The sequence below is a fragment of the Podarcis filfolensis genome (assembly GCF_964270895.1).
Source record: "Podarcis filfolensis genome assembly, chromosome: 4".
In the NCBI taxonomy this organism is placed as follows: domain Eukaryota; kingdom Metazoa; phylum Chordata; class Lepidosauria; order Squamata; family Lacertidae; genus Podarcis; species Podarcis filfolensis.
The window spans coordinates 51879315-51892968 of record NC_139607.1 but is presented as its reverse complement, the minus strand read 5'-3'; the positions used below and the strand labels follow the sequence as shown (position 1 = coordinate 51892968).

General features: G+C 39.7%; 1 protein-coding gene across 3 annotated transcripts in view; it reads left to right on the top strand.

Annotated features, from left to right (window-relative positions):
• The window catches only part of DOP1B (DOP1 leucine zipper like protein B), a 73421-nt gene extending 66929 nt beyond the window's left edge, over positions 1-6492 (top strand). For all 3 annotated transcript variants that reach the window (XR_014546962.1, XM_083608827.1, XM_083608828.1), the window contains exons 36-37: positions 1338-1470; positions 3341-6492. Coding sequence is in view for 2 of the 3 variants with exons in the window: in XM_083608827.1 (XP_083464953.1) it covers positions 1338-1470; positions 3341-3598 (391 nt within the window). In the remaining variant the exon portion in view is untranslated. The remainder of the gene's footprint in view (positions 1-1337; positions 1471-3340) is intronic.
• The last annotated feature ends 7162 nt before the right edge of the window (positions 6493-13654 follow it).

The window sequence follows — 13654 nt, the reverse complement described above, 5'->3', positions numbered from 1 at the left end:
TCAGCTTTCAGAGTCCTTGCTTAAAGTTCTCAGCAAGTCCAAGGCCACCAAACTCCTGCAACTTCAGTCTTCTGTCTCTTCTCTGCAATTTTTCTCCATGCAGAATTCTTCTGATATAGGCCAGAACTACATGCTAAGGCTGCACAGCACAAAGACTAAGACAGTCACAAGTTGTCAGTAGCTGCATCCAGGGGGAAAACAACACATTTTTTTACCAACTTATGGAGGATTAACTCATTCCTTAACCAGGAATAGGTTTTCACCACAGTGGAATAGACATTTATGCTTGTCACATATAAGGACTGTATAGAGAACTCCACAATTTTCTGCTTGAGAGTGGCTTCCCAGAATAAAATTGTTTTCTTAAGTGAAAGGGCCATAAAGAACAGTGGTGAACTGGCATAACTTCATTGACAACGTTTTCCCATAGAATGGGGGGGGGGGGGACTAACCTTTTTCAACCTGTGGGCTGTTTTAACAGTCATCCACCCCTCTGAGAACCATGTGTCAGTGGCAAACATGGCCAATGCAAGTGTGGGAGTGCGCACACATGCATACTACATGTACAGAACACATGGACCCTCACCAGACATGCAGTCACACAGCTCATGCTTACTTTCTCATATGGGCACTCACACAAACACACATTATCAGCATTGCCAGCCCTTCCTTCCAGAGCACTCACGTGGCTGCAAACACTGCCTTTTAAAAAGGCAGCATATCCCATCCATTGCTGGGATGGGGAGAAATACTGCATTTTGCTCTTGAAAGAGCAGCCAGAGGGATCTTATTTCCTGAGATCAAGAGATAAAGTACTCTGGCTGGTCTGTAGAGATTGCCTCTAAAGATCAGGGAGAATACTTTATCTCAATCAAATCAGCAGATAAGCCTGTAGGAACTGACAGGTCATTCCCCATAGCTTGGCAGCTGCATCCAGACTGCGGGTTAAGCACTCTTGCAGAAAACAAATGAGGCCTGCTACATCAAAGTAACTACTGCAGTCTCAAACTAGATTTTGCACATTGGTGCTTCATTTCAGTGTTTGAAACCGATCAAAACATTAGTGTTGTCCTTGTAGTACAATAGAATTTCTGAAAAGCATATCAAAATGACAAGCATATCTGGATGAATGTGGAGAAAATGTCAGTATATAGGTTCTGCTCTGCCAATTGACTATCAGGAAAAGAGGGAGCTGAGCTACCATCCTTCTCCTTAAATAAAGCTGCTTGTTGACAATAGTTGGGCAAGAATGTTTATTCTTTTCTTTCTTAGCCAATGTTCTCAAAATAGTTTCCTCCTGTGTATGCTTCCTGATATCAAAATGCTTTTGTTTCCAGGTACAGGTGGGCCTTTGTTCCAGAGGTGGACACACAGGCTTACAGCATGGCATCCTCAGATCTAATGGAAAATCATCAGGAATGCAAACCGCATATTGTCAGAATTGTGGACTTAATAAAGCGGAAATATGGGGTAAAGTCTAAATTTCAGTTGGTTTTCATAGTTCTAATGATTTCATAGTTTGTTTAGAAGGATTACCTAGCTACATTTTGAAACCTAAACGTCCTGACTGTCCAGATTATATTTTTATATAGTATATTTGTATCATGCTTCTTTCTTGACAACAATATAAATAAGCCTTCCAAGTCAGAATAGTGGCCTAGCATATGGTGCAACTAGCACAATCCATGCCCAAGTATAGTAAAAAAAGGGCAGTACAGTCATACCTTGGAAGTTGAACGGAATACGTTCCGGAAGTCCATTTGACTTCCAGAACGTTCAGAAACCAAAGTGCAGCTTCTGATTGGCTGTAGGAAGCTCCTTCAGCCAATTGTGGTTTTTTAAAATAATATTTTTATTAATTTTCTATTTTTACAATACAATAGGCCACATTAATACAATTCCAAATTATAATATAATCCAAATAAAATTACCAATTATTCCATACCAAATCACATAACTTTGTGTGGCTTCCCATGCTCTGAGGTTCGGGCCATAATGATCTAATGACCTGCAATAGAACTTAGTCCAATTCTTGTGTTAATCCTTCTTTTATTTTGTCAGTCACTGATCCGACAACTTTCTTTTGCCTTTAAATAGTCCACCCGTTAATTTAGCAAGAGGGTTAATCCTGTGTTATTCTGTGTAGAATATTTTCTGAGCTTCTTCTTACTTCTTCCTGTTGTCATCCAAAAGTCTCAGCAACTCTGTTGGTTTCGTTTCTGCACACAAGGGTAATTTTCAGTGCATCACTCCAAAACAAAGAAGTCTGGCATCCCGCCATTAACCCCGGGCAGATATCCAAGATTTTGTACTGTGATCTCATTCCAACTGTTAATGAGCAGATTCTTCCCAAAACCCTGATAAATCTAATCAAGAATTCTTTTTATCGTTCCAGTTAGGGTCGTAGCCAAATCCTAATCAAGATTCTACACAGTTCCATCCTTTAGTTAACCCATAGAAATAATCAAACGGTCTTTAAATCCCGCTTGCATTTTCAAATCATTTATCACTTCGGGGGAGATTACCAAATAAAACAGCAAGTATAAAATATATCGAGACAGTAAAAAATGGAGGCTCACCCCCCCAACATACCATTCCAATTGCGACACAAGTCCTTCTCCAGATCGAAACCTTAGCCCTCAAGACAACCTGCCACCTGAATCAGTCTCTATCTCCCCTAATTCAGAGCATGCCTGTTAATTAAGTCCAAATATCACCTTAAAAGGAGTACTTCCACTCGTGGCGTTGGCTTTGGAGAGTTGTTGATTATGTGTGGTGCATAACCCCCAGCGCCCCCTGCCCCCTGCATTCCTACGGAACGGGTGGGAGGTATTGGACGATCTGCGGGTGAAGCTAGCATCCCCCGGCCCTGGGGGAGTTTTGTGAGGATAATTACTCCCATATCATCCTCAATTAGCCACACGAAGCGACTCCGCTGGCATGGGCACAACTGATCGCCATGGTGGTCAGCGCCAGAAGCCGCTTTTTTGCTCCTTCAGCCAATTGGAAGCTGCAGAAGCCCCACCAGACGTTCGGCTTCGAAAAATAGTTCACAAACCGGAACAGTCACTTCCAGGTTTGTGGTGTTCGGGGGCCAAAATGTTTGAGAACTAAGCTGTTCGAAAACCAAGGTATGACTGTAATCTAAAAAAGGAAAGCGGTTGGAATTGTTGGAATTGAAAAACCTGTTATCTAAGCTTTGGTAAAATAAACTAATTGTACAGTGTTAAAAACTGCTGAATTAAAATTAAAATCCCAGTATTCAATACATGTTTCAGTTTATATACTAAACAAAATTCCTGTAAATGTGTATTTGCAACTTTTTTTTGTGTTCTTACAGGATCAAACTACCAATGAGAGAGCAACAAAGCACTATAGCTTCCCTCTTTTGGACCTTCGTTCTATCTCGAGCATCACACAGTTAATGCCATTCTTCAGAATACTAAGCTGTGCTTTTAAAACTGAAAGCAGCAAGGCACTGAATACGCATAGCTCAAAGGATTTCAAACTGGACTATCCAACTGGCAGTGGAACAAGGACACTGAAACTACTGGAAGAGTGTGTGGAGCATGACTTTATAGAAAATATGGAAAGTTAATATGCTTTAAAGTACTTGCATTATACGAAGGCTGTAAGTGTCACTCAGTTTCAATTGTATTGAAAAAATGTAAATATGAGAATGAAACATTTTAATGTTGACAGATTTTACTTCAGTTTGTTTTTTCCTACTGATGTAATCTTTCACCTGTTCTATGTCTTGTTGATAAGTGGCATGTTGCCTCAGGTTTTGTGGAAGCAAATTAGCATTATAATGTACACATGCCATAAGATGATTTTTGTTTGTTTGTTTTACTTCCAAAGTAAAACAAGCATACTTTAGTTCCTCATGTAATGAAGGCAATAGATAGCAAATCAATCTGAACAAGACTATAATTTAAAGGAAATTTTAAAGACAGGATCAAGATATAAACATGGAATATTTATAACAGGCTTGTTGGCAGATGGGAACACTCTTCTGAAGTTATTTTAGTCCTGCCTCTGAACATCTCTGTAGTAAACAGATGCAAACAAAATAGCATGCTGTACGAATATCTTTTAACAAATATTTTCTAACAAAATATCTGTGATCCTTCTGCCGTAGCCTTTACAGCCTAAGCCTACAAGCATATGGAGTAGGCCTTGCTGATCTTAATGGAAATTGCTTTTTGGTAAAGATTCATAAGATTTTAGGTTACAAGGGATATGTTTGCATAGGATATATACAACTAAGAAGGAAAAAAGAAATTATTGGAAATTTATTTGACTGGTTTTAAAGTCATTATTGTCTTCTGTAGTTTGCTGAGTCATTGCTGAATTATGTTTAGGCCTAGAAAAACATTTTTAAAAAATAAGGAAAATCTCTTTTTTTTTTAATTACGAAAGAGAAAAAACATTAAAAATTGTGTGCATAGGGACTGCACAATTCTTGAAAGGCATGTATATATAATAAAATGTAGCATTAGAGGTACTTAATTTTCTAAGCAAATACTTTAGAGTGCTGCACGAAAACATCTGTGCAGATAAATATTTCCTCTTTTAAAGTGTTGCAAAAGACTGGAAACAACTGCTTTTGTTGTGATTTACGGTAATTCGAGGGAGAAGGTTTTGGTTCTGCCATCTTTCTGGCAGAGCATTTGTAATGCACAAGCAGACTAGGATTTGTGGAGGGTATTGGCTAGATGGGTGTCATGCTAGCTTCAACTGGAAAAAGTGTTAAAACAAGAAGTCTAGATAAACAGAATTGCTAACCTGTTCTTTAAATGTATTGGATATTATGCTTTCCTATTTTTATAACTGTTGATGTAAATAATACTATTTCTTTAGCATGTATTTCCTTTCCCTCACAATATTGATATATCTAGCACCTTCACTTCCTAAAAAAAAGACTGGGCAGAATCCAGCCAAACCTGAGCACTTTTATTTCCCATTTCCTTCAGTAGGAATTTTTTTAATCTATTTAAATCTCTCCACTGAAATCAATGGGGCTTAAAAGTCCTTGAATATGGATGAATTGTGCCGCACGTTTTTGTGTGTGTGTGTGCAATATTTTTGTGGAACACTTGGATTTGAATAATTAAAGCCAAGAGGTGTTTTCCTTTTTCCTTTTTTATTTCAGTGTTGTCACTTTTTAGAAAACTGCCCACCAGTACCAAAAACACGTGGTGTATAGTACAAAGGTTTCTGACAACATTCTTTCAACATTTTATATAGTAGACTATTTGTGTGTTCTTATCTACCGGCCAATTAATAATGGGGTTTCGGAATTCATTTTGATACTAAATAAAATGCTGATACATGCATTACATGCTTTATTGTAATTATGTTAAAGGGACTAAAATAAGCCTTTGCTTGTTAATATATTTGGTAAAGTGATGATGAAATTATGCTTCTAAGCTAAACCCTCATTATGAATGTGAAATTAAATTCATCTGAATGTAAATTAATTTCATAAGTTGCTTTATCAAAGGTATGAAGGTGGTGTATCCATTTTAAAGCATACCTTGCCGCTCCAATATTACGCGTTCATTGGAATTTTAAAACAATTTCAAAACTTTAAGCAAATGTTGCCAACACTCAGGGAAACAGAAAAGTCTTCATTTGCAACGTTAGTTGTATGACAAGGAACTCTCTGTGTATTCCATTCTTTCTTGTCCTATTACTAGTACTGTGAAGTGCGGCTAATCTCAGATTAGTAACTTGCTGTACCAATCAAGATTACATCTCTCACTAAGGTTTCTTCTACTTTCATTCTTCTTTGAAACCATCTTTGAAACCATCCCTTTCTTTGAAACCATCTGAGGACTATCCTATTTATCAGTTCATGCCATTTAAACATTTTCTTAATTTTCTACAAAATTACATCAACCTGTCTACTAGAAGTGTTGTTGCTTGATGTCTACTAAATATCACATACTGCAGGTTCACATTCAATGTAACAAACAGCATCCTGCCTTTGTTTCTTCAGGGCCAGTTTCCCACATCTTGTTGTGCAAAAATAATTCCATTTTGGGAATAGGAATAACAACACGGAGTTAGATTTGTGATTCTCTGGTCCACTATAATGTTTATGAGTTACTGTTCATAACTTACAGCTGCATTAGTTAAATTGATTTAAATATTTGTATTTGCTAATTTGGGGAATAATTTCTCATATTGCTACTGACATTTGTTTTCCTACTACTGATATAAAATATAAAGAAAATGCAAATTTGATTGTTGCTTTAATGGATATTACTACTTTAAAATTATGGGTTTTGTAGTTGATACACCTTAGAAAACATCCTTAAAGTACTAAAAAACCCTGAGGAGACGTTTGTGGTATTTAAAATGTTTTGCCAAAGAAGAGTCTAATGTAGTAACGGAGAGAATGGCTGCTGTGTAAAGTTGTACTGTGTAATTGAATGTAACTTTCATATTAAACATTGTGTTGAAATACCTCTTGAAACATCAAAAGCTTGGTCTTTTTCCTGTTAATTTTCCTTGTATTTTGCAGTTTTATTTATTTCTAATCCTTGCATTCCACCTTTCTAAATAACAATAAATGCAAATAAACAACAAAACAGTAAAATAACAAAATAGTCAAGTTGTAAAACCAAGATTCTCAAAATTTTCCTTTGGCAGTGTTAGCAAACACCATATTTCTTGGGTTAAATGGGGGGGGAGTATATTTTTGTATTTGCTGTTTTATAGCTCAGTACTATTACCTGATATCAGGCTAAAGTCTAAATAATTATTTGAAGGTCAGCATTGAGCTTATAAGTTTCAGACAAGGAAGAAAAAGTGAGGGCTCATGCTGACAGGCCAAAAGGTAGGGGTGTTTTTTGTGGTTGTCCTGTAGTGTGTTCCCCTTAAAACAGACTGTCTCGTTTTGGAATCAATGGAAGGGAAATCAATTAAACCAGCTCCGGGGCAACAACCTCCTGGTTAGATGAACCACTCTCTATAACAATATATCTGCTGTATCTAATATGGTGTACATCTGTTCATTGTTTTCCATCCATGGTGCCAATACTGGGAAGTAGGACTCAATCCAGGATTAGGCTAATATGTGACTAAAGAGGGTGTGTACTCTTACTAAAAAGTTTCGTTTCCTGGCTATTAGATTGTGACTCATGTGACCTGACAGAAATCTTCATTGCTTTATTGTGGCGTTCCCTGGGTACTTACAAATATATAGTCTCATCTAAAAGCAACTGGGAGTACATTCTGAGATCTCTTCGATAAGATTTAGCCTGTCCGCACACACGGATTGCTGTTTCACACAGTCAGGCCAGAAAACTGATAACAGATAAACAAATGTACAGTGGTACCTCGGGTTACATATGCTTCAGGTTACAGACTACGCTAACTTCAGGTTAAGAACTTTGCTTCAGGATGAGAACACAAATCGCGCAGCGGCAGCAGCGGGAGTCCCCATTAACTAAAGTGGTGCTTCAGGTTAAGAAAAGTTTCAGCTTAAGAACGGACCTCCGGAACGAATTAAGTACTTAACCCAAGGTACCACTGTACATGTGTGCAGACTTTTTTTTTTAATATAAACGCTTCATAATTTATTAGAATTTATATGCTGTAGATGTTACACCCCTAGAAGATATTCTAAACCATGGGTCAGCAAACTAAGGCCCGTGGGCTGGATCAGGCTCAATTGCCTTCTAGATCCGGCCCGTGGATGGTCCAGGAATCGCCACGTGTATCACCAGCAGGCATGTTCTTTCCCTCTCCCTCACACGGCGGCGCTTTTCTCCTCAGGGATGGAGCAATCTTGTCACTCAACAGCGGGAGTCGGCTCGCCTGCCTGCCCACCTCAGCAGGGTAGTGCTGTGAAGGGGGCATGTGACGCCGACTGCCAGCTGCTGCTGCGTTTTCCTCCTGCTCTTCCTCCCTCTCCCTCAGCCCTTCCTTCCTTCTCTTTGCCACTTCCTCGCACACTTTCTTCATGTTCGTTGCCTCCCTCCCTCCCCTCTTCATTTCTCCCATGGTGTTCAGGCAGGTTGTTGCAATGGCCGCAGCCGCCGCTTGCGGGTTGGTGGGCAGCTCTGTCTTCTCCGCAGTGCCTCTCAGGAAGCAGCAGCAGGTGGTGGGTAAAAGCTCTGGCGACACCCTGGTTCCCCTACCTCCGTCCGTGGCTCCTCTGCCGGGGCTGCTGCTTCTGTCTTCGCTGGCCAACGCAGCCTCCTACCCTGCCACGGCACCTGGCTGGCTGGAGAAGCCCAACTGCGGCTATTGGGACAACAACTGGGACAGGTAAAGCGAAGCATCTTCAGGCCTCTTTGCAGGCGGGCAAAAATCGTTCATTTTTTTTCTTTCCAAAATATAGTCCAGCCCCACACAAGGTCTGAGGGACAGTGGACCGGCCCCCTGCTGAAAAAGTTTGCTGACCCCTGTTCTAAATTCTGTGGTTGTAAGCTAGAATCATTAACAGTGGACCATGTCTGAATAAAAATTTATCTGCACTTTATCTGTCGTCATGAACTTGCTCTGAAACCTGGGAACCCATTCTTGGTGATCCAGCAGTTACCATATACCCAAGATCCAACACTCACCCCCTGCACAGTACACTGCTACCACTGCTACCAGCCATTTGGAAAAATGGGTGTAATTGTACTACGTGCTTGGGCTATGCCTCAAAGAGCCCATCTCCCATGTCTGGAGTCTGTTTAGAGAAAAATCCCAGCCGCACTGAGTGGTTATAAATAATCCAAGGTCAAAGGCCTAAAGCATGACTCATGCACGCTCCCTTTTTCTAAGGAATGTGTGTACGTGCAGCAGTGGGTATAATGGCAAGGCTAGATTCAGCAGTCTCTGCACGAGTGTGATATTAGCTCATTGCAAGCCATCAGAGGTAAAACTGGAGGTATTGCGCTATACGGTGACAGTACTGTATAGTATGGTGAGCTAGTGTTGTAGACAACTGTCCAATTGAGTTTGGGTGAAGGTAGCCAAAGAATCATACCGAGGTGGGAAGCCAAAGTGTTTATTTAGCTATGCCAGAAAGCAGAGAGTAGGCTAACACCCAAAGAATCTGCACAACTCCTCAGAGTGCACGGCAAACACTTATACGGTTCCAATACATTGTTACATGTGAAAAATCTGTGATCATAGACATGATGGGCTAAAGTCAAGCAGTTGCTAATTAGCATTAAGCTTAGGCATGGATATCCAAAGGAAAACCTTACGGTTTATCTTGAGTTAGATGCGAGAACTTAGTTCCTCAAAAAGCAGCTTTAAGCAAGCTATGTGATTAGTCTTTGTTTCCATCCTCTTCTTGCTGGACACTGCTGTTTTGACACTAGCTGGAAACTTCCATCCACTAAGTCTGACCATTTACGGGTAACCTTCCGCTAAAAGCACTAGGTGTCAGCTAAATGTGGGAGAAGAAATCATGGCTGCGTTTGGGCCAAGAGGGTCTCTTTGGCCCCTTTTCTATTTTACGTTAGACATAAAACACATATGAGTAATGCACAGTTTGAAGATTGAAATACAGCAAACTCTTCCTCCTCGTGCAAGGAGCTGAGTTTCAGTCTCAGTATCTTAACACACATCTTTAAAGGCAAAGTACATGTTGATCTTTCTTCCTTTTGGTTTCTCTCTAGGTGCACAGGCTTGTTTTGTATACAGAAATCATGATACCAAAGAGATGCCTCTGCAGTATGATTAATAGATATGAATTATTTTCTACCCTTTTCAGATTTCACTCACTGCTCATCTCTTGAGGTAGTGTTTATTTCTCATAGGTTTCCTCAATTAGATTTATGATTAACTCTTTTCAACCCTATTCAAACAGTACTATTTCTTTCCATCTTACAATAAGGTAATTACCATATAACTTACTCACTCCATCTTCTCTAAACCATTGTTCTTATAATCCGACTGAGATACAGACTAATTTATATCTCAATTTCATTAAAAATATAAAAGCAGTTTACAACAATCAAAATACACTTGATCTTAGCCCAAAGGCTGAGAAGTGATACAATAACAATACAAACTTTAAAACAGATCATAAGATAGAACCTTCATGTCTGCATAAGCTTGTTGGCAAAAAGATCAGGCAAACTAGAGCAAAAGTAACAAAGAGAGCCTGATTATGCCAGTCACAAATGGTTGTTTGAATTCATTCTGTGTTGTGTGTATTGAACAACTGGTATTCATCACCCTTTAGGTGCAGAGGATTTGTTTTCTGAGGTATGTGTTATCACAAAGTGTCTTACTTTGCTGCATGTTTTCAGCTGCTGCCTGCTGTTGTTGTTAATGCTGTAGTCCTATTGTACATTTCAGTGCATTAAGTTTTTCACCACCATTACATTATCACCATTATATTAATAAAGTGCTGTCTATGTGCATGGCACTTTACAAAAAGGCAACAACAGGTATGCTAGATCACTAGGTTCCCCCTACCCCAAGGGACTCTCAGTTTATAATAGCTAGGGAAATGGAAGGGGGAAATGGAAGCAAGAGAAAAATATGTAATTATTTCAATTACACATTCTTTGGTTTAATAACAATAAGATATAGGTAGGACTAGGGGAATTAGGGAGCAGCAAATCCAGTGGGAACGGGAGAAGGGAAGCATTGGGAAGGAGGAGGAAGAGTGAAATTTTGAATTAGAGATTAGGAGAGAGGGGAAATGCCATAATGTTCAAAACAGGTGAATCAGGCAGTTGCTGGTGTTCTTGAGGTGGGAGGAGCCACAGAGCAACCACCTAGTGTCACACCCAAGCTGTCCTGATCCATTTAGGTACACAGGGATTCTTCAGGCATAGACACAGTTGCTAGAATTAAGATGGAGGGAGGCACCCACAATGGAAAAGACCCTCCCATACAATCCTACTAGCCATATCTTAGGAGGCAAAGGTATGCACAAAAGGGTATCAAGACATGAGCTCACACAGAGAGAGAAAGAAATCAGATTTACATCTGAAATGTCCAGTGGTCAATTGCAGGAAACTGCTGCATGCATACATAATGGCGGACTCTGTTCAGACAAAGTGCAGCACGCTATTATTTTACATGCATTCCTCTATTAAGGATCATGGAAGAGCTACAGTTTAAAGTACCCACTAAATGCACATGCAGCATACACTTAATCTGGGCTATCTTCAGCTGGTTACTACACCACATCTATGGGCAGCAGTGATTCCTTGTACCCACTTTGTATGTTAGAGCATACATTACATGGAAGTACACATAATGGGTACTTAAGGATCACTTAGCTGGTTAGAAATACATGTGAAAAACATTGTTGTGTGCTTCAACTCCTTTTGTAGCTGGGGGGGGATTACAATTTATACACATGTATTTGGGAAGAAAATGTGCTATGTCTGATAGTACAATCTTATACATGTCTTCAGAAATAAAGCCACTGATTTACACACTGTACATTTAAAGCACATTTCCCCTGGCCAAAAAATAATAATCCTGGGAACTGTAGTTTAAGGGTGCTCAAAACTGTAGTTCTGTGAGGGGTAAACTACTGTTCCCAGGAATCTTTGGGGGAATTCATCTGTTGTGCAAAGGCCGTAAGGCTTATCCGCATCAGAAACTGGTTTAAGTCCATACATTCAAGGAAACCTGGGAACTGAAATTGGGGGATTTAGGAAATGCTTTCAGAAAACCACAGCAACTTGCCAAACTACAGCACCTGAGATTCTCTGAGCATTTTTTTTATGTTAACATGTTGTTTTAAGAAAAGAGGTTGTAATGTGAATAAACTTCTCTAGTTGAGTAACTAGCATATTCCTGCTCCACGCTAGCCCTTTCTATATTTACTGTCAACATTTTAACCTATAAACACTACACATCAAAAAATTTGCAAAATATTAATTTGAAATCTTTTTTATTTCCCCAAACATTAGTGGTTGTTATTCCTAATTCAAGAGGTGGGGCTAAGAGGAGGTGATGCAAAGCTCAGAGGTGTAGTCTGTTTAAGCAAGCAAGCAAGCAAGCAAACAATAATAATATTGGGACACGATCAAGACTAAACCTGCAGTTGCTTCAAGAACAGCAGGGACTGAGTAATTTAAGCAGTGTGGGATGTGCATGAGAGGGTTTTTTGTTTTTGAAGGAAAGGCTAGATGGAAAGAAATTAATTCAGGTTGCCAGTCTCTCGGGCTTGAAAATCTTTTTCAAAACAACCCTCAAATCTAGGAATATTAGAAAGGAACATTTCTTTACCTATCACCCACACAATGGAGATAAAGCACTATTATACCATTTGTAACAGTCATTATACCATTTGTAACAGTCATGGAGAATTCTGGGAACTGCAGTCTGCTAAGGGTGCCAAGAACTGCACCTTAACAAACTACAGTTCCCAGGATTCTCCATGACCCTTTAAGTGGCATAAAAGTGCCTTAAATTTATAGTTTGCAAAGAGTGCTGGGAATTGTAGCTCCGAGAGGGCTAAACCACAATTCCCAGAATTCTTGGCAGGGCTATGTACTGTACTTAAAGGTATGGCTTGTACACAGACCTACTTTGGTTACTTATGTTCATTTTAAAAAGGTACCAATTTTAGCTGTGGTAATAATTATTTTATTTGAATTGTTTTTTAGAGCTGTGGATCTTAGCTTTGCTGGTCCCTTCCAACTCTACAATTCTGTGATTCACCTACAGACTCAGTGCTGGATTTACGTATAAGCTAAACAAGCTATAGCTTAGGGCCCCACTCTCTTACGTTCCAGAGAAGTAGCCCCCCAAAAATGTAAAGGGGGAAAATCTGGATGTACACTTCCAAAATATAAGATAAAAAACAAATAAAATAAAACCCACATACAGCAAGAGTGTTGTGTGGGCTCCTATGATGTAAGTAATGGGCCTCCAATCGTTTTAAGTTAGAAATTAATAATTATTTCACTGTTAATATACTTCTTCTTAATTGTATTTCAGTTCAACAATTACTTGGATAAAATACATATTTTGTTACGTGCAAGTGGCTTTATATACCTATTAGGTCCATAAATTACCATATAGCATATATTCGACACAAAAAAGCAGCGACAATTTGTTGTTGACAAAGGGCAGCTGGACATATAAAAGGACTCATTACCTTCAGTAGCTTAAGGCCTCATCAAACCTAAATCCGGCCCTGCCTACAGTTTGCCTACATCGATCGCTTCGAGGGCTCTTGAAGCTTGTAAATCTCTCTAAATAAATACGGAAGGCGACACTTTCTATTTAGCCTCCCACCCTTATCTTGACTCTCTCTTTTACACTGGCTGCGTTCCAAAGCAGCCCACCCCCGCCGCTATGAGAAACTGTCGCTGCATCATGCCTTCAACTTGAACTCCCCGCTCTCTGCGTACACACGTGCAGAGCAGGGAAGCCGAAGACGTAAACAGTGGAACCGAAAGGCCATGCAAGCGGCGGCCAGCCCTCCGTGACGTTTGCCCGTCGGCAGAGCCAATAATAATAATAATAATAATTTATTATTTGTACCCCGCCCATCTGGCTGGGTTTCCCCAGCCACTCTGGGCGGCTTCCATAGAAAACCAAAAATACACTAAAATATCACAGATTAAAAACTTCCCTGAACAGGGCTGCCTTAAGATGTCTTCTGAATGTCAGGTAGTTATTTATCGCTTTGACATCCGATGGGAGGGCGTTCCACAGGGCA